This window comes from Neophocaena asiaeorientalis, unplaced genomic scaffold (assembly GCF_003031525.2).
Source record: "Neophocaena asiaeorientalis asiaeorientalis breed wild unplaced genomic scaffold, Neophocaena_asiaeorientalis_V1.1 scaffold78, whole genome shotgun sequence".
NCBI lineage: Eukaryota > Metazoa > Chordata > Mammalia > Artiodactyla > Phocoenidae > Neophocaena > Neophocaena asiaeorientalis.
The window spans coordinates 15,551,294-15,570,859 of NW_020175018.1; the positions used below are offsets into that span (position 1 = coordinate 15,551,294).

General features: G+C 43.5%; 1 protein-coding gene across 1 annotated transcript in view; it reads left to right on the top strand.

Moving 5' to 3' along the window:
- The window catches only part of PRRT1B (proline rich transmembrane protein 1B), a 24,780-nt gene that overhangs the window by 179 nt on the left and 5,035 nt on the right, over positions 1-19,566 (top strand). The window contains exon 2 of the mRNA XM_024762222.1: positions 19,417-19,560. Coding sequence (XP_024617990.1) covers positions 19,417-19,560 — 144 coding nt within the window. The remainder of the gene's footprint in view (positions 1-19,416; positions 19,561-19,566) is intronic.

The window sequence follows — 19,566 nt, forward strand, 5'->3', positions numbered from 1 at the left end:
GTCCGCCTGACCCACCGCCCCCGCGAACCTGGGGCGGGGCGCACCTAGATTTCTTGTGCAAGGGGCTCCCGAGGGGTTGCTGCTGCGAATGGGGACCGGCCCCGCCTGACTCATCTGTCGCCAGCACCCCGGGCCCTCGAGCACCTCCCACTAAGCTCCCGGCCCCCCTTTCCGACTGGAATGTCCCGCCGAGGCTCGGGTGTCGAGAACCCGAGAACCCGAGGCCATGGCCGGGCAGCACCGCCAGCAAATTTATTTATTCTGCAGCCCTATCTCCGCGTCATCGGGCCAGGTGTTTACCCAGGCGGCCCGGGTAGCTGCGGTTTTTGTTATGATAACTGGGGCAGGGGCTCGGCGTCTCCCCGGGGCACTCCCGTGCCAGCAACCAAGGGAGCGCCTCCTAGGCTCAGGTTACCTGCTGGGAGCCTCAGTTCTCTCACCTGTGAAACGGGATAATAAGACACACCTGAGGCTGACCTGAGCTACTGTAAGGAAGCTCAGAACAGAGCATGTGTCCACTGTTACTATTTTTATTATTTTATTTTAATTAATTTATTTTTGGCTGCCTTGGGTCTTTGTTGCTGCCCGCGGGCTTTCGCTAGAGCGGGGGCTACTCTTCGTTGCGGTGCCCAGGCTTCTTATTGCGGTGGCTTCTCTTGCTGCGGAGTACGGGCTCTAGGCGCGCGGGCTTCAGTAGTTGTGGCTCGCGGGCTCTAGAGCGCAGGCTCAGTAGTTGTGGTGCACGGGCTTAGCTGCTCCGTGGCATGTGGGATCTTCCCGGACCAGGGCTCGAACCCGTGTCCCCTGCGTTGGCAGGTGGATTCTTCACTACTGCGCCACCAGGGAAGTCCCTGTTATTATTTTTAAATGATGGTTACTATTATTATTCTCATTTACAGGTGAGGAAAGGGAGACGTGGAGAGTTTGTCTCTAAGGTCGCAGAGCCAGGGTTCACAGGGTGGCAAAGCTGGCTCAGGGTTAATGCAGATGTCATGTCTGTTCCTCAGGGCCTGGCACCCGATAAATGCTTCAAAATGGTAGCTGCAGTTCCGAGCACTATCACTGCTATTCCCTCGGACATCTTAGTGGCAAAGCTTCATCCACTTAGCAGCCCCACAGGCACCTGACCCTGTTGAAATCATGGTATTTTTGTGGGGTTTGTGTAGAGAATTCTTTTTTTTTTTTTTAAGTATAGTTGATTCGAAGTATAGTTGATTTCCAGTGTTGTGTTAGTTTCAGGTGTACAGCAAAGTGATTCAGTTATGTATATATTCTTTTTCAGATTCTTTTCCATTATAGGTTATTATAAGGTATTGAATATAGTTCCCTGTGCTCTACAGTAGGTCCTTGTTGTTTATCTATTTCATATATAGTAGTTTGTAGCTGTTAATCCCAAGCTCCTAATTTATCCCCCATCCCATTCCCCTTTGGTAACCATACATTTGTTTTCTGTGTCTGTGAGTCTGTTACTGTCTTGTAAACAAGTTCATTTGTATCCGTTTTTAAGATTCCACCTGTAAGTGATACCACATATTTGTCTTTCTCTGTCTGACTGACTGCACTCAGTGTGATCATCTCTCGGTCCGTCCAGAATTGTATTTCTGAGCCTGGAACACTAGTCCACAGGAGTTGCCCAGTGGAAACGTGTGGGATTGAATGGCTGGTGGCTGGGTGCCTCTGCCTAGCTGCACATTCAGAGGGTGGTTTGGGGGCTTTGTGTACCAAGGGTGGTGGATTTTGGCTGAGAGCTTTATAAGTAGGTCAGCCAGTGGCCCCTGGGCTTAGAGGAAGGCCCTCTAGCGTAGACAGCAAACACGACGTCTCATTTTCCCCACAATGTTCCTTTTGTTCTTGCTGCCTTATTTGAAAACTCCAGCCCTTGGCTGGGTCGGTGAGGTTGGGAGCTGCCCTGGTGTCTCCCGCAGGGATGTTTAGGCCACACCCACCCTCCAATAGATCAGCAACCCTGAAGCCCCCCCCCGCACGGAGGTCCTCTTGGAAGAGCCCAGCTCTCTGGATCAAACTCAGAAGTCGCAAACCTTGCTGACGTTACGTGTGATCTCATTCCTCATTGGCTTTGGTTTCCCCCACTTCTCACCGATTCCCCAAACTGGCCGGAACACCCTTCCGGTTTCTCATCTCCCAGCCGCTTCCTAACGTCAGATGACGGTAGCCAGGGTTAGCGGAGCACCCAAGCACTGTACGTGCGCACACTCATTTCTCCCCACAATAACCCCGAGAAGTGGTGACGTCCCCCTTTTAAGGGTGAGGAAGCAGCCCGGGCAGTCTGGCCCCTGAGCTCCAGCCGCTGATCATGACCCAGAACCTCAGCCCAGGGACTTCCCTGGCGGTCCAGTGCTTAGGACTTGGTGCTTTCACTGCTGGGGCCCCGGGTTCAATCCCTGGTCGGGGAACTAAGATCCTGCATGCTGCGTGGCATGGCCAAAAAAAAAAGAACCTCATCCCACATCCACCAGGGCAGCTCTGCCCTGGGCACTGAGAGGGGAGAGAAGAGAGATCTGATCTGCCCTGTTGCTCTTGTCAGCTCCCTTCCCCTCCTCCCCCCGGATGCTGCCAGGCCCGGTGCACCGCCTCCGTACTGCCCAGGTCCGTCGTTTTGGCTGCGTTGGGTCTTCATTGCTGCGTGCAGGCTTTCTCTAGTTGTGGCGAGCGGGGGCTACTCTCCATTGTGGTGTGCGGGCTTCTCATTGCGGTGGCATCTCTTGTTGTGGAGCACGGGCTCTAGGCGTCTGGGCTTCATTAGTTGTGGCTCGCGGGCTCCAGAGTGCAGGCTCAGTAGTTGAGTAGTTGTGGCGCACGGGCTTAGTTTCTCCGCAGCATGTGGGATCTTCCCGGACCAGGGCTCGAACCGGCGTCCCCTGCATTGGCAGGCGGATTCTTAACCACTGTGCCAGGAGGAAAGCCCAATATTTTCAACTTTTGATGGGTTTCTCAGGAGGTAACCCCATTGTGAGTCGAGGAAGATCTGTACCCTCAACACTTGGGTTTTAAACAGCCCCCATTTATTACTGCACAGCCTGGTGTGACTGGGCTGGGTGCCTGTGGCTTGAGTTTCTCCTGAAGTTGTAGCCAAGTCATCAGCCGGGGTGCAGTCACCTCAAGACTCAGCAGAGGCTGAAAGGCTGCCTGCAAACGCACTCACCTGGTTGTTGGCAGGTTTCGGTGCCTCCTGGGTTGTTGGCTAGGGCCTCAGTGTCCTGTTGCGTCACGTGGGCCCCTCCCACCATGGTTCACTTCCTCCTGGAGTTGCCAGAGACAGAGCAATTGACAGGAAGCCATGATCTTTTTAAAACCCAATCTTGGGACTTCCTTGGTGGTGCAGTGGGTAAGCCTCCACACTCCCAACACAGGGGGCCTTGGGTTCGATCCCTGGTCGGGGAACTAGATCCCGCATGTGGCAGCTGAGACCCGGTGAAGCCAAAATAAATAAATAAACGAATAAATAAATAAAATATTAAAAGAAAAAGCACCTAATCTCAGAAGTGACCCCATACCTGCTGCCATAGTCTCTTCATTAGAAGTCATGCACGGAATTCCCTGGGGGTCCAGTGTTAGGACTCTCACTGCCGAGGGTGCAGGTTTGATCCCTGGTCAGGGAACTGAGATACCACAAGCCGAGCAACATGGCCAAAAAAAGAAAAGTCACGCAGTAAAAAAGTCATGCAGTCCGGGACACTCAAGGGGAGAGAATTACACGTCAGGAGGCAGGGAGCATAGAGCCGCCTCTGCAGACATATTCCAGTGTGGGTACAGCACAACTGCTTTATCCGTTCATCTGGTTGTGGACTTTTGAGGTTGTTTCCAGTTCGGGTCTACTGCAAACAGTTTCTATACAAATTTGTGTGGTTCTATATTTTTATTTCCCTTGAGTAAACACCTAGGAGTGGAATAGCCGAATCTTATGGTATATGTATATTTAACTTCTTAGGAAATTGTCAGACTGTTTCCCAGAGTGGTTTTTACTATTTTATTTTCCTACTTGCAGCGTTTGTTTACGTCCTTACCAAACGTGCTAAGGTTAGCTTGGTTGGTTTTGTTTTTAATTTTAGCCGTTCTAATGGATGTGTAGTGATAACTCGTTTTAATTGGCATTTCTAATTTTCATGGCATTTCTGATGACTAAAGACATGGAGCATCTTTTTATGTGCTTATTGGCCATTTGAGTGTCTGCTTTGGTGAAGTAGACAGATATTTCGTCCACTTTCTTATTGGGATATTTGACTTAGTATTGAGTTTAAGAGGTCTTTAGGGAGGCCTCTGAGAGAAGAACAAAAGGGCCTGCTGGCTGGGAACCTGAGGGCAGCCTGGATACCTCAGCATGGGTGTAGTCAGGGAGGCGCTGCTCAGAACTGCCAGGACAGGCACTGGACAAGTTCTGATGACCAGGTGGCTTCCAGCAAGGGGCCTCCCCTCCCTGAACCTCAGTTCCCCCCCTCCCCTTGACAACAGGGCTGGTAATCCCTGTTTCATAGCATCAGGAGGTTTCGATGAGATGGCCCCGCGCCTGAGGCTGGGCACATGGTAAATGCTCAGTAAAGTGGGCTACTGTTATTGTTTTCATTATTCTAATTGAGAGTGCTTAAGAGCCTGGGCTCTGGAGCCAGACAGCCTGGATTCACACTCTGGCTCTCCCTCTTCCTAGCTGGGTGACCTTGGGCAAGTCACTTTGCCTCTCGGGCTACAGTTTCCTCCTCTGTCTACTGGAACTAATAATCGCTTTATATAGTGTTGATACAACTCCTTTGTCTGATGTATGTGTTATATTTTCTCCCACTCTGTGATGTGACTTTGTATTTCTTAGTGATGTCTTTTGAAGAAAGTTTTTTATTTTGAAGTCCAGTATATGCATTTTTTTCTCCTATGGATCATGCTTTTGGTGTCATACATAGTATTTGTTTATCTAGTCTAAGGTCACAAAGATATTCTCCTATATTTTTTCCAGAAGTTTTATAGTTTTAGGTGTTACATTTGGGTTTATGATGTATTTTAGTTAATTTCTGTGTATGTTGTGAGGAAAGAGTCAATATTCACTTTTTTCCCACAAAGATAGCCAGTTGCTCTTACACCAGTTATTAAAAAGACTTTCCTTTCCCCATTTGGCAAAAATCAACTGACCAAATAGATATGTGCGTCTGTTTTGATACTCTACTATTTTAGTGCTACATTGATGTATGTGTCTATCATTTCATTAATATGAACTGTCTCGTTTATTGTAGATTTAGAATAAGCCTTGAAATCAGGTAAAGTCCTCCAGTTTTGTTTTGTTTTTTTAAAGAATGTCCTTTTTATTTATTTTATTTTTCTAAAAGCCAAGCATTTATTTTAATAAGCATGCATGGTTAATATTTTTTTAAAGATTTTTTTGATGTGGACCATTTTTTAAAAATTAATTTATTTATATTTATTTTTGGCTGTGTTGGGTCTTTGTTTCTGTGCAAGGGCTTTCTCCAGTTGCGGCGAGCGGGGGCCTCTCACTGTCGCGGCCTCTCCCATTGTGGAGCACAGGCGCCAGATGCGCAGGCTCAGTAGTTGTGGCTCACGGGCTTAGTTGCTCCACGGCATGTGGGACCTTCCCAGACCAGGGCTCGAACCTGTGTCCCCTGCATTGGCAGGCAGATTCTTAACCACTGCGTCACCAGGGAAGCCCCATGGCTAATATTTTTAAAGTGAATTTAGTGCTTTACAACAGTTAGAAAGCTTTCTGTTTAGACAGAAAACTTTCCCCAACTTCTTTACAATTATTTCAAAAGGATTACATGAATTTATTATACTCTGTCCTGTGTTTCATCCTCTTATATTACGATAATGCTAATATTTTATGCTAATTCTTACTGAACTTCGATAATCTATGTCATATTTGAAAAGTTAGAATTACACCTTCTGGAAATCTTCAAATAGTTACAATCACTGAGAACATTATTCTCACATGTCCATTTTAAGAAGAATTTTAAGGAAAAAGAAGTCTTCCCCACTAATCCCTCCATTCCTCACACCATCATTTATAACATATTTTTTCACCTGCTTGGAATCGAGAATTATGTGGTCAGCCCCAAATCCTTCCTACCTAAAATACTCTTTCATCCTTTAAAGAGTTTTTTGTTTATTTTTTTAAACGTTTATTTTTTTTTTTGGCCGCGCTGTGCAGCTTGCGGGATCTTAGTTTCCCAACCAGGGATCAAATCCGTGTCCTTGGCAGGGAACTCCCCAGATATTTTTTCCTTGCGATGAGAACTCCCAGGATCCTCTCTCTTAACAACTTTCATAAATAACATTTAGCAGTGTTAATTTATCATGTTGTACATTACATCTCTAGTACCCATCTTATAACTGGAAATATTTTTTATAATTTTATCTTATAACTGGAAATTTGTACTTTTTAAAATAAATTTTGGCTGTGCGGCTTGTGGGATCTTAGTTCCCCAACGAGGGATCCAACCCGCCCCCTTGGCAGTGAAAGCACGGAGTCCTAACCATTGGACTGCCAGGGAATCCCCTGTTTTTAAATTTTTTTAAGCCATTAAAAAAAATTGAAGTATAGTTAAATTACAATATTGTGTTAGTTTCAAGTGTACAGCAAAGTGATATATATATATATGTATACCCTTTTCCAGATTCTTTTCAATTATAGGTTATTACAAGATATTGAATATAGTTCCCTGTGCTGTACAGTAGGATCTTGTTTATCTCTTTTATATATAGTATTATAGTTTGTATCTGCTAATCCCAAACTCCTTATTTATCCCTCCCTCCCCCCTTTCCCCTTTGGTAACCATAAGTTTGTTTTCTATGTGTGTGTCTGTTTCTGTTTTGCAAATAAGTTCCTTTGTATAATATTTTAGATTCTGCATGTAAGAAATATCATCTGATGTTTGTCTTTCTCTGACTTACTTCACTTAGTATGATCATCTCTGGGTCCATACATGTTGCAGCAAATGGCATTACTTCATTCTGTCTCTCTCTTTTTCTTTTTTGGTTGAGTAGGTATTCCATTGTGTGTGTGTGTGTGTGTGTGTGTGTATTACACACACATACATATATATATACACATACATATATATATACACCACATCTTCTTTAACTCTGACTTTTTTTTTCTTCTTTGGCTGTGTTGGATCTCTGTTGCCGCGCGCGGGCGTTCTCTAGTTGCGGCGAGTGGGGGCTACTCCTCGTTGCGGTGCGCGGGCTTCTCATTGCGGTGCCTTCTCTTGCTGCGGAGCACGGGCTCTAGGCGCCCGGGCTTTGCCTATTTTACCTGATATAAAAAGAGCCACTCCAGCCTTTTTTGCTTACTGTTTATCTGGCATATTTTTTTCCACCCATTTACTTTCAGCTGTCTGTGTCTTTATATTTAAAGTTTATCTATTATCTATTGTAGGTTGCTTGTAAGTCTTGGTTTTTATTCATTATATCAATCTCTGCATTTTAACTGGAAAGTTTAGACCATCAACATTTAAAGTAATTATTGATATGGTTGCATTGAAGTATATAATTTTATTACTGTTTTCTCTTTGCCTCTGTTTTGTTCCTCTGGTTTCCATCTCTTCCACTCCCGTGCTGTGCCCCACTCCCTACCTTTTTTGGGTATGACTTAAATATTTTCTAGTATTCCATTTTATCTCTTGGTGTTATGGCTGCATATCTTCATGTTGTTTTTTTAGTGGTTGCTCTAGGGGTTAAAATACATACCTAACTTTTCATAGTCTAGTTTGAGTTAGTATTATATCACTTCCAGTAAAATGTAGAACCTTGTAACCTTAGAGGTCTCTTTACCCTCATGCCCATCCATTTATAAGCTTAATAAGTGTTATAGTTTTCACGTGTAATACATCTGTACACGTTGCAAACTCATCATAAAATCTTATAATTTTGGCCTTCCACCGGCATATATTAGAGGATTTAAGAGGAAAAAATTATCTTTTATATTCACCCCAATAATTATACATCTGTGGTTCTTCCTTTATTTCTGAAGTTTCAAGTTTACCTCTGGTATTATTTCTTTTCAGCCCAAAGAACTTCTTTTAGCCTTTCTGTTAACAGAAGTTCTCTGGCAAGGAATTCTCTTAGTTTTCTTTCATCTGAGAATGACTTTATTTTACCTGTGGTAGGCAGAGCTCTAAAGATGACACCGAGGTTTCCCTTCCCTAGTTATTCAATCAAACACTAATATAGGTACTGCTGTGAAGGGATTTTACAGATGGAATTGAAGTCTCAAGTCAGTTGATCTTAAAATACAGAGAGTTTTTTCTGGGTGGGCCTGACCTAATCAGGCGAGCCCTTTAAAAGCAGAGATATCTCTCTACCTGGTAGTAGAAGGGAAGACAGGGAATTTTGAAGCATGAGAGGGATCTGATGTGCATCCCTGGCTTTAATGATCGAAATAGTCACATGGGAAGGATGGTGGGCAGCCTCTGGGAGCAGAGAACCTCAGACCCACAGAACTGGAATTTGCCAACAACATGAACGAGCTTGCATATAGATTCTTCCTTAGAGCTCCAGGTAAGAGCCCACTCCAACTGATACCTTGATGTTGGCCTGGTAAGACCCTGAGTTGAGTCAGCCTGGACTTCTGACCTACAGAACTGTGAGTTAGTACATGAGCATTTTGGTAATTTTTCCCCATTAAGAAAATTGTTGTAAAATACACATAACGTAAAATTTATCATCTTAACAATTTTTAAGTGTACAGTCCAGTGGTACTAAATGCATTTACACTGTTGTGTAACCATCACCACCATCCGTCTCCATAATTTCTTTCATCTTTCCACGCTGAAACTCTCTACCCATTAAATAATGTCTCCATTCCACACCCCACCCCCACGGCTATCCCAGTTCCTGGTAACCACCATTCCCCCGTCTGTCTCTGAGTTTGACACCTCTAAGGACCTCAGACAGTGGAATCATACAATATTTGCTTTTTTGTCCCTGGCTTATTTCACTTAGAGTAACACCCTTAAGTTTCCTCCTTGTTGTCATAATTTCCTTCCTTTTAAAGGCTGAATAATATTCCATTGTATGGAAAGATCACACTTTGTTTATCCATTCATCTGTTGGTAGACACTTGGGTTGCTTCCACCTTTTAGTTTTTGTGAATGGTGCTGCTATGAACATGGGTGTATAAATATCTCTTAAAGCTCCTGCTTTCAGTTCTTCTGGGTATATACCCAGAAGTGGAATTATTGGTTAATGTGGAAATTCTATTTTTATTTATTTATTTATTTAAAACATTAATTTTTTAATTTAGCCGCACCATGAGGCTTGTGGGATCTTAGTTTCCCGACCAGGGATTGAACTCGGGCCACAGCAGTGAAAGGGCCGAATCCTAACCACTGGACTGCCAGAGAATTCCCTGGAAATATTCTATTTTTAATTTTTTGTGGAATTGCCATATGGCTGCACCATTTTACATTCCCACCAACAGTGCACAAGGGCTCTGATTTCTCCACATCCTAGCCTCTGGGTTTTATTTATTTATTTATCTATCTATCTGTCTATTTATTTATTGTTGCTGTACGCGGGCCTCTCACCGTTGTGGCCTCTCCTGCTGCAGAGCACAGGCTCTGGACGCACAGGCTCAGCGGCCATGGCTCACGGGCCCAGCCGCTCCGCGGCATGTGGGATCCTCCCGGACCGGGGCACGAACCCGTGTCCCCTGCATCGGCAGGTGGACTCTCAACCACTGCGCCACCAGGGAAGCCCGCTTTTATTTATTTATTTATTTTTATTTTTTTATTTATTTTTTGATTGTAGTCATTATATGGATGTGAGGTGGATGGGTGTTGTAAGCCACTATATTTATGATAATTTGTTAGACAGCAATAGAAAATGAATACATGCCTTTATTCCTGAAGGACATTTCCTTTATGTTTTATTTTATTTTTATTTTTTGGGGCCTCGTGGCATGTGGTACCTTAATTCCCCAACCAGGGGTCAAACCCGCCCTCCCCTGCTCTGGAAGCACAGAGTCTTAACCACTGGACTACCAGGGAAGTCCTTGAAGGACATTTCCTTTAGATGTCGATTTCTGGGTGGATCCACTGTCTTCTGACCTCGGGTCGTCTCTTGACTGTCTATGGAGATTCAAATTGTTGTTCCCCTGTATATAACGTGTCATTCTTCTCTGCCTGTTTTCAAGGCTTTGTTGTTATCCTTGGTTTGGAGAAATTTTATGGTGATGCATCTGGGTGGTTTGCTCCCACAGAGTGCCTGTTCTGGATTTTCTGAGTTTTATGAATCTGTCTTTCACCACATTTAGGAAGTTAGCAGCCATTATTACTTCAAATATATTTTTCCTAAAATCTGTCCTGGGACTTGACTGGCACATGGAGTGAAGACCTTCTTGTGTTACCACACGGGTCCCTGAGGCACTATGCTTTTTTTTTTTTTTCCTTCACTTTCATCTGTTTGTTGGATGGGTGCTTCTTCAAGTTCACTGACTTTTTTCCCCTGTCACCTCCATTTTGATATTGAGACCAATCAGTGAATTAAAAAAAAAAATTCAGTGTAAAGCAATTATACCCCAATAAAGATGTTAAAAAAAATTCAGATACTATGTGTTTTAGCTGAAAATTTCCAGTTGGTTCCTTTTGTTTCCCATCAAACTTTCTAATTCTTTATTGAGAGCTTTTCTCAAGTGTGTTTATCTTTCCTCATGGAGCCTAGTTATAACAGCCATTTTTTCTGATAATTCCAACGTCTAGGTCATCTCCAGGTGGACATATGTTGATTGTCTCTTCCCTTGAGGACTGGTCACGTTTTCCTAGTTCTTTGTATGGTGAATGATTTTGGAATTGTGTGCTGTACATTGTGAATATTATGTTGTGTAGGTTCTCAGTCCTGTTATAATTCCCTGGAAAGTCTTGATATGTTTTGTTTTAGTAGGCAATCAACCTTGGTAGTTTCAGATCACTAGTTGTTTCACCTTGTATGAGTAGCATTTCCAATCTTGGTCCAGTTTTCTGTTTTTGTATTGAGGTACAATTGCCATAACATTACATTAATATCAGGTGTACAATGTAGTGATTTGATATTTGCATATATTGTGTAATGATCACCACAATAAGTCCAGTTAACATCTATGACCATAATTAGAAAAATTGTTTTCTTGTGATGAGAACTTTCAAGAACCACTCTTCTAGCTACTTTCAAATATGCAATACAGTATTTCTTTTTAAGGTTTTTTGTTTTGCTTTTTGGCTGTGTTGGGTCTTTGTTGCTGCGTGCAGGCTTTCTCTAGTTGTGGCGAGCGGGGGCTACTCTTCGTTGCAGTGTGCGGGCTGAGACATTGCTGTGGCCTCTCTTTGTTGTGGAGCACGGGCTCTAGGCATGTGGGCTTCAGTAGTTGTGGCACACAGGCTCAGTAGTTGTGGCTCACGGGCTCTAGAGTGTAGGCTCAGTAGTGGTGGTGCGTGGGCTTAGTTGCTCCACGGCATGTGGGATCTTCCTGGACTAGGGATCGAACCTGTATCCCCTGCATTGGCAGGCAAATTCTTATCCACCACGTCACCAGCGAAGTCCCAACAATACAGTATTATTAACTATAGTCACCATGCTGTACACTACATCCCCAGGACTTATTTATTTTATAACTGAGTTTGTACCTTTTGACGCCCTTCACTCATTTTGCCCACCTCCATCCCCACTTCAGGCAGCCACCAATCTGTTCTCTATATCCATGAACTCAGGTTTTTTATTTTTTAATTTTGTTTTCAGATTTCACATGTAAGTGAGATCATGCAGTATTTGTCTTTCTCTGTCTGACCTATTTCACTTAGCGTAATGCTCTCAAGGTCCATCCCTGTTGTTGCAAATAGCAAGATTTCATTCTGCTGAATAATATTCTATTGTGTGTGTGTCTAGATATATACCATTTTCTTTATCTGTTCATCCATCGGTGGACACTTAGGTTGTTTCCACGTCTTAGCTATTGAAAATAATGCTGCAATGAACGTGTGAGTGCATATAGCTTTTTGAGTTAGTGTTTTCATTTCCTTCAGATAAATACCCAGAAGTGGAATTGCTGGGTCATATAGTAGTTCTATTTTTAATTTTTTCAGGAATCTCCATACTGTTTTCCATAGTGGTGGCGCCAGTTTATGTTCCCACCAGCAGTGCACAAGGGTTCCATTTTTTCCACCTCCTCACCAACACTTGTTATTTCTTTTTGATGATAGCCATTCTAACAGGTGTGGGGTGATATTGTGGTTTTGATTTGCATTTCCCTGATTGAGCATCTCTTCATGTACCTGTTGGCCCCCCTTATGTCTTTGGAAAAATGTCTGCTCAGATCCTCTGTCCAGTTTTTTTTTTTAAATTAATTTATTTATTTGGCTGTGGCAGGTCTTAGTCGTGGCACACGGGATCTTAGTTGCAGCATGCAGGCTCTTAGTTGCAGCATGCTTGTGGGATCTAGTTCCCTGACCACGGATCGAACCTGGGCTCCCTGCATTGGGAGCGTGGAGTCTTAACCACTGGACCACCAGGGAAGACCCCTCTGCCCAATTTTTAATTGTGGGTTTATTTTTTGCTATTGAGTTTTATGAGTTTTTTATATACTTTGGATATCAACCTGTTATCAAATATATGATCTGCAAATATTTTCTCCCATTCAGTAGGTTGCCAATTCATTTTGTTGATGGTTTCCTTTGCTGTGCAGAAACTTTTTAGTTTGATGTAATCCCAACTTGGGTGTTTTTGCTTTTGTTGCCTTTGCTTTTGGCTTCAAATCTAAAAAAATCATTGTCAAGACTGATGTTGAGAATCTTACTGCCTATGTTTTCTTTTGGGAGTTTTATGGTTTCAGGTCTTGCACTCAAGTCTTTAAACCATTTTGAGTTAATTTGGGGATATGGTGTAAGATAGTGCTCCAGTTTCATTCTTTTGCATGTGGCTGTCCAATTTTCCCAACTCCATTTATTGAAGAGACTGTCCTTTCCCCATTGTGTATTCTTGGCTCCTTTGTCGTAAATTAATTCATGATATATATGTTGGTTTACTTCTGAGCTTTTTCTTCTTTGACATTCATCTGTGTGTCTGTTTTTATGCCAATACCATACTGTTTTGATTAGTGTAGCTTTGTAATATAGTTTGAAATTGGGGAGCATGATGCCTCCAGCTTTGTTCTTCTTTCTCAAGATTGCTTCGGCTATTGGAGGTCTTTTGTGGTTCCATACAAATTTTAGGATTGTTTCTCCTATTTCTGTGAGAAATGCTGTTGGAATTTTGATAGGAGTTGCACTGAACCTGTAGATTGCTTTGGGTAGTATGGGTATTTTAACAACATTAATTCTTCCAATCCATGAGCACAGACTATCTTTTATTTGTCTTCTTCAATTTCTTTCACTGAGGGCTTATTGTTTTCAGTGTACAGATCTTTCATCTGCTTGGTTAAATTTATTCCTGAGTATCCTATTTGATAGGTATTTTATTCTATTTGATAACGGGATTATTTTCTTAATTTCTCTTGTAGTTTGCTATTAGTGTATAGAAATGCAACAGAGTTTTGTATATTGAATTCATATTCTGCAACTTTACTGAATTCATTTATTAATTCTAAATGTTTTTTGGTGGAGTTTTTAGAGTTTTCTATACATAATATCATGTCATCTAAAATAGTGACAGTTTTACTTCTTCTTTTCCAATTTGGATTCCTTCTATTTCTTTTTCTTGTCTGATTGCTGTGGCTAGGACTTCCAATACTCTGTTGAATAAAAGTGGTGAGAGTGAGCACCCTTGTCTTGTTCCTGATCTTAAAGCAAAAGCTTTTCAGTTTTTTTTTCTTTTACCATTAATATGACATTGGCTGTGAGCTTATCGTATGTGACCTTTATTATTATGTTGAGATACATTTCTGCTATACCCACTTTGTTGAGTGTTTTTATCATATATAGATATTGAATTGTCAAATGCTTTATCAACATCTATTGAGATGATCATATGATGTTTGTTCTTCATTTTGTTTATGTGGTATACCACATTGATTTTTTTGCAGTTGTTGAATCATCCTTGCATCTCTGTAATAAATTCTATTTGATGATGATGTATGACTCTTTTAATGTATTGTTGAATTTTGTTTGCTAATATTTTTTGTTGAGAATTTTTATGTCTATGTTTATCAGGGATATTGGTCTGTAATTTTCTGTGGCATCCTTTTCTGGTTTTGATATCAAGGTAATGCTGGCTTCATAAAATGTGTTTGGAAGTGTTTCTGCCTCTTCTACATTTTTGGTAGAGTTTGAGGATTGGTATTAATTCTTTGAATGTTTGGTAGCCATCTGGTCCTGGATTTCTGTTTGCTGGGAGGTTTTTGATTACTGATTCAGTCTCCTAGTAATCAGTCTGTTCAGATATTCTTTCTTATGATTCAGTGTTGGCAGATTGTATGTGTCTAGGAATTTATGTTTTCTAGGTTGGCAAATTTGTTGGCATGTAATTTTTCATAGTAGTCTCTTATGAGGCTTTGTATTTCTGTGGTATTGGTGGTATTGTGTCCTCTTTCATTTTTTATGTTATTTATTTGAATCTTCTCTTTTTTTCTTAGTCTACTAAAGATTTGTCCATTTTATCTTTTCAAAGAACCAGCTCTTAGTTTCTTTAATATTTTCTATTGTCTTTTTAATCTCTATTTTATTTATCTCCACTCTGATCTTTGTTATTTCCTAACTTCTGCTAGCTTTGGGCTTCATTTTTTCTAGTTCCTTGAGGTATAGAGTGTTTTTTAGAGATTTCTCATGTTGTATAGGCATTTATTGTTATGAACTTTCCTCCTAGAACTGCTTTTGATGCATTGCATAGGTTTTGGTATGTTCTATCCATTTTCATTTGTCTGGAGGTATTTATTTATTTATTGGCTGCACTGGGTCTTCGTTGCTGTGCGCAGGCCTTCTCTAGTTGCGGTGAGTGGGGGCTACTCTTCGTTGCTGTGCCCGGGCTCTCTCTTGTGGCTTCTCTTGTTGCAGAGCATGGGCTCTAAGCACACAGGCTTCAGCAGTTGTGGCGTGTGGGCTCAGTAGCTGTGGCGCATGGGCCCAGCTGCTCTGTGGCATGTGGGATCCTCCCAGACCAGGGATTGAACCCATGTCCCCTACATTGGCAGATGGACTCCTAACCACTGCACCACCAGGGAAGTCCCTGAAGGTATTTTTTATAATTTCCCTTTTGATTTCTTCTTTGACGCATTGGTTGTTCAGTAGCATGTTGTTTAATCTCCGTATTTGTGAATTTTCCAGTTTTCTTTTTGTAACTGATTTCTGGTTTCATACAATTGTGGTTGGCAAAGATGCTTGATATGATTTCAATCTTCTTAAATTTATAAAGCTTACTTTGTGGCCTACCATTATTTATCCTGGAGAATGTTCCATGTGCATTTGATGAGAATGTGTGTTGTTTCTTTTGAATCGAATATTCTGTATATATCTGTTGAGTTTATCTGGTCTAACATGTCCTTTAAGGTTGCTCTTTCCTTATTGATTTTTTCTTTTTTGTTTGGATGATTTTTCCATTGATGTAAGGTGGGTATTAAAGTCCACTATTATTGTATTGCTGTCGATTTCTTTCTTTAGGTCTGTTATTATTTGCTTTTATGTTTAGGTGCTTCTATGTTGGTTGCATAAATATTTACTAATGTTGTATCTTGTTGGATTTGACCCCTTTATCATTTTGTAATGCTCTTCTTTGTCTCTTTATTACAGTCTTTGTTTTATAGTCTCTTTTTGTTATATAAGTAGAGCTACCCCAGGCTTTTTGGCTTCCTTTTGCATTGAATATGTTTTTCTGTTCCTTCATTTTCAGTCTGTGTGTGTGCTTACATATGAAGTGAATCTCCCGTAGACGGCATATAGATGGATCTTTTTATCCATTCAGCCACTCTGTCTTTTGGAGAATTTAGTCCATTTACCTTTAAAGGAATTGATAGGTATGCACTTATTGCCATTTTGTTCATCGTTTTCTGGCTTTTTTAGTGGTCCATTTTTTTTTTTTTTAAAAAGGAATTTTGCCTTTAAAAAAATTATTTATTTATTTATTTATTTATTTATGGCTCTTCGTTTCTGTGCAAGGGCTTTCTCTAGTTGCGGCAAGTGGGGGCCACTCCTCATCGTGGTGCGCGGGCCTCTCACTGTCGTGGCTTCTCTTGTTGCGGAGCCCAGGCTCCAGATGCGCAGGCTCAGTAATTGTGGCTCACGGGGCTAGTTGCTCCGTGGCATGTGGGATCTTCCCAGACCAGACCAGGGCTCGAACCTGTGTCCCCTGCATTGGCAGGCAGATTCTCAATGACTGCACCACCAGGGAAGCCCTAGCGGTCCAGATTTTAAAGTCTTTCTTATGATGGTCTAGGTCTGTCCCCTACACATGCAGCTTGGGGGTGAGTCTAAGACTTTTGTGGATCCATTCTAAGATGACTAACCATTCCAGTTTGCCTGGGACTAAGGGGTTTGCCTGGATGCGAGATTTTCAGTAGTAAACCTGGGGAAGTCCTGGGCAAGCTGATATACATTGGTCACCCCAGTGCACCTACAAAACTAGGGGATCCCCCTATGAAGCTACTTCCTCTCTAGGATTTCCCCACTATTTCCACTCTGCAGGGGCCCTTTCCTGGTTCCTCTGGCTAGAATGACAGTTTCCGGTGGAGTTTTAGCTGCTCATTCTGGTGCTCTACCACGTGGCTCTGTGACTGGAGCTTTGAGCCTCAAGGGAAATGAGAGGAAAAAAATGGGAAATTCACCCCCTTTATGGTCACTTCTGCGTTCTGACTGCACTCCACGATCTGCTTGCTTTTGTTCACTTTTCAGGGTCTTTGGGTAGTTTCTTCTGTATTTTGTCTAGCGTTTTTAGTAGTGATCAGCAGGAGAGAGAGGCTTTAAAAAGCTGGTAAAATATATGTAAGAGTTACCATTTTAACCATTTATAAGTTCAGTTCAGAGGCATTAAGTACATTAATGTTGTTGTACAACCATCACCACTGTCCACCTCCAGAATGTTTTCATCATCGCAGACTGAAACTCTGTCCCCATTAAACACAAACTCTCATCCCTCACCAGCCCCGGTAATGTGGAGAGGTGTAGGTTTTTATTTTTTAATTTTTTAAAACATCTTTATTGGGGTATAATTGCTTTACAATGGTGTGTTAGTTTCTGCTTTATAACAAAGTGAATCAGTTATACATATACATATGTTCCCGTATCTCTTCCCTCTTGCATCTCCCTCCCTCCCACCCTCCCTATCCCACCCCTCTAGGTGGTCACAAAGCACCGAGCTGATCTCCCTGTGCTATGCGGCTGCTTCCCACTAGCTATCTATTTTACACCTCGTAGTGTATATATGTCCATGACTCTCTCTCGCCCTGTCACAGCTCACCCTTCCCCCTCCCCATATCCTCAAGTCCGTTCTCCAGTAGGTCTGTGTCTTTATTCCCGTCTTACCCCTAGGTTCTTCATGACATTTTTTTTTCCTTAGATTCCATATATATGTGTTAGCATACGGTATTTGTCTTTCTCTTTCTGACTTACTTCACTTTGTATGACAGACTCTAGGTCTATCCACCTCATTACAAATAGCTCAATTTCATTTCTTTTTATGGCTGAGTAATATTCCATTGTATATATGTGCCACATCTTCTTTATCCATTCATCCGATGATGGGCACTTAGGTTGTTTCCATCTCCGGGCTATTGTAAATAGAGCTGCAATGAACATTTTGGTACATGACTCTTTTTGAATTTTGGTTTTCTTAGGGTATATGCCCAGTAGTGGGATTGCTGGGTCATATGGTAGTTCTATTTGTAGTTTTTAAAGGAACCTCCACACTGTTCTCCATAGTGGCTGAACCAATTCACGTTCCCACCAGCAGTGCAAGAGTGTTCCCTTTTCTCTACACCCTCTCCAGCATTTATTGTTTCTAGATTTTTTGATGATGGCCATTCTGACCGGTGTGAGATGATATCTCATTGTAGTTTTGATTTGCATTTCTCTAATGATTAATGATGTTGAGCATTCTTTCATGTGTTTGTTGGCAGTCTGTATATCTTCTTTGGAGAAATGTCTATTTAGGTCTTCTGCCCGAGATGTAGGTTTTTAAAGCCTCTGTGTGCAAGATGTTTGTTAATGATCCATTGGCCAAAGCAAGTCACATGGCCAAGTCCGGATTCAAGGGGTAGAGAAACAGAGGGAACAGCATGGGTAGAGGTGTGGAGGCATGAACACCAGATGGGTGTGTAGGAGATGCCCTGAGTGAGACCCTGCCTGCTGGAGGAAGAGGGTGGGGAGCTCTCAGGGGCTCAGTACTCCCTGCCATTGGGGATCCCTCCCCTAAGGATTCCTAGCCTCTGACTCCGCCCACCAGCTGTATGGGAGGTGGAGGTGGGGGGAAGGATGGGAGGGGGATTTCAGCAAGGCTTCTCCACCCTCACCAGCACTGTCGCTCTCATGTCTGATTTACTTAATTCTCTGCCTTCTATAACCCTTCAAGACACTTAGGAAATGAACCTCAAAAGCCACGCCCTGGGCTGTCTGTCCCTGCTGTGGGTCCTTGAATGCCCACCCAGGTCTAGGGGGTCTGCCCCAGGACCCTTCCAGGCTGTTCCTCCAGGACCTACCTGAGGCCTAGAGGTGCTCAGCTGGTCAGAACTGCTCTTAGGAGGTGCGGGGGGACCTTCAGGAGTTGCTGGGACAAGGGTGCCTCCAGAGTTTATGGTACGGATGCTGGAGGCCAGGACCAGGGAGGGAAGGCAGCTGGGCAGCTGAGGGCCTCTGAGCGCCCTCCAAGCTGCTGGGTGGGCTGCTCTCCGCCCACTGCTCCTGGCCTCTCCCTGCCCCTCCCCCACCCCATTCCTGTTTCTGTTCCTTCTCTGCCTCAGAGGGCACTTGGCACTTAGTGACCTCCTGACTCTTTGAAGTCACTCGCTTGGCTGGGGTCCGACCACTCCAGAGCCGAGAACCTGATTGGTCAGCTAATCTCCTCAGGCCAGCCCCCATTGGACGGTGTCTCAGCACAGCCTATGAGGGGGCTGCCCTGGGCTGAAGCGTCTTCTGGGTTCAATCGGCTGCGGCAGCAGGACTGTGGGGACAGGGCCACCTCCCAGCAGGGGCAATCTGGACGAGGGGCTGGCAGGTGTGGGCAAGGCCTGCCTTCCATCCCAGCCGGCCATACGTACTGGCTGTGTGATCACCAGGAAGGCACCTCACCTCTCTGAGCCTTAGTTTTCTTGTCCTATTGTTGCACTTTGGGTAAAAATTCAAGGGCCCAGCTTGGAGAAGGCTGAGTGCGGGGTTCACCAGGGGTCAGGATCGGCACGGTCATTGTGACTTTCTCCTTGGAGGCGCTGTGTTCTGGGGTTTGGGGGGAGGACTCCCACCTGGCCCAGCAGCCTCTTGGGGGCTCACCACCCCTGCCATTTCTTCCCAGGAGCGGACGCGAAAGGGGGCGGCAGCCCCGAGGACGCCGGGAGCGCCGCGCGCCCCGCGCGCCCCGAGCTCCCGCAGCTCCCTCGCCGCCCGCAGCTCCTGGAGGAGGACGGAGGGCCCAACGAGGAAGCGGCCGCGGACGGAGGCAGCG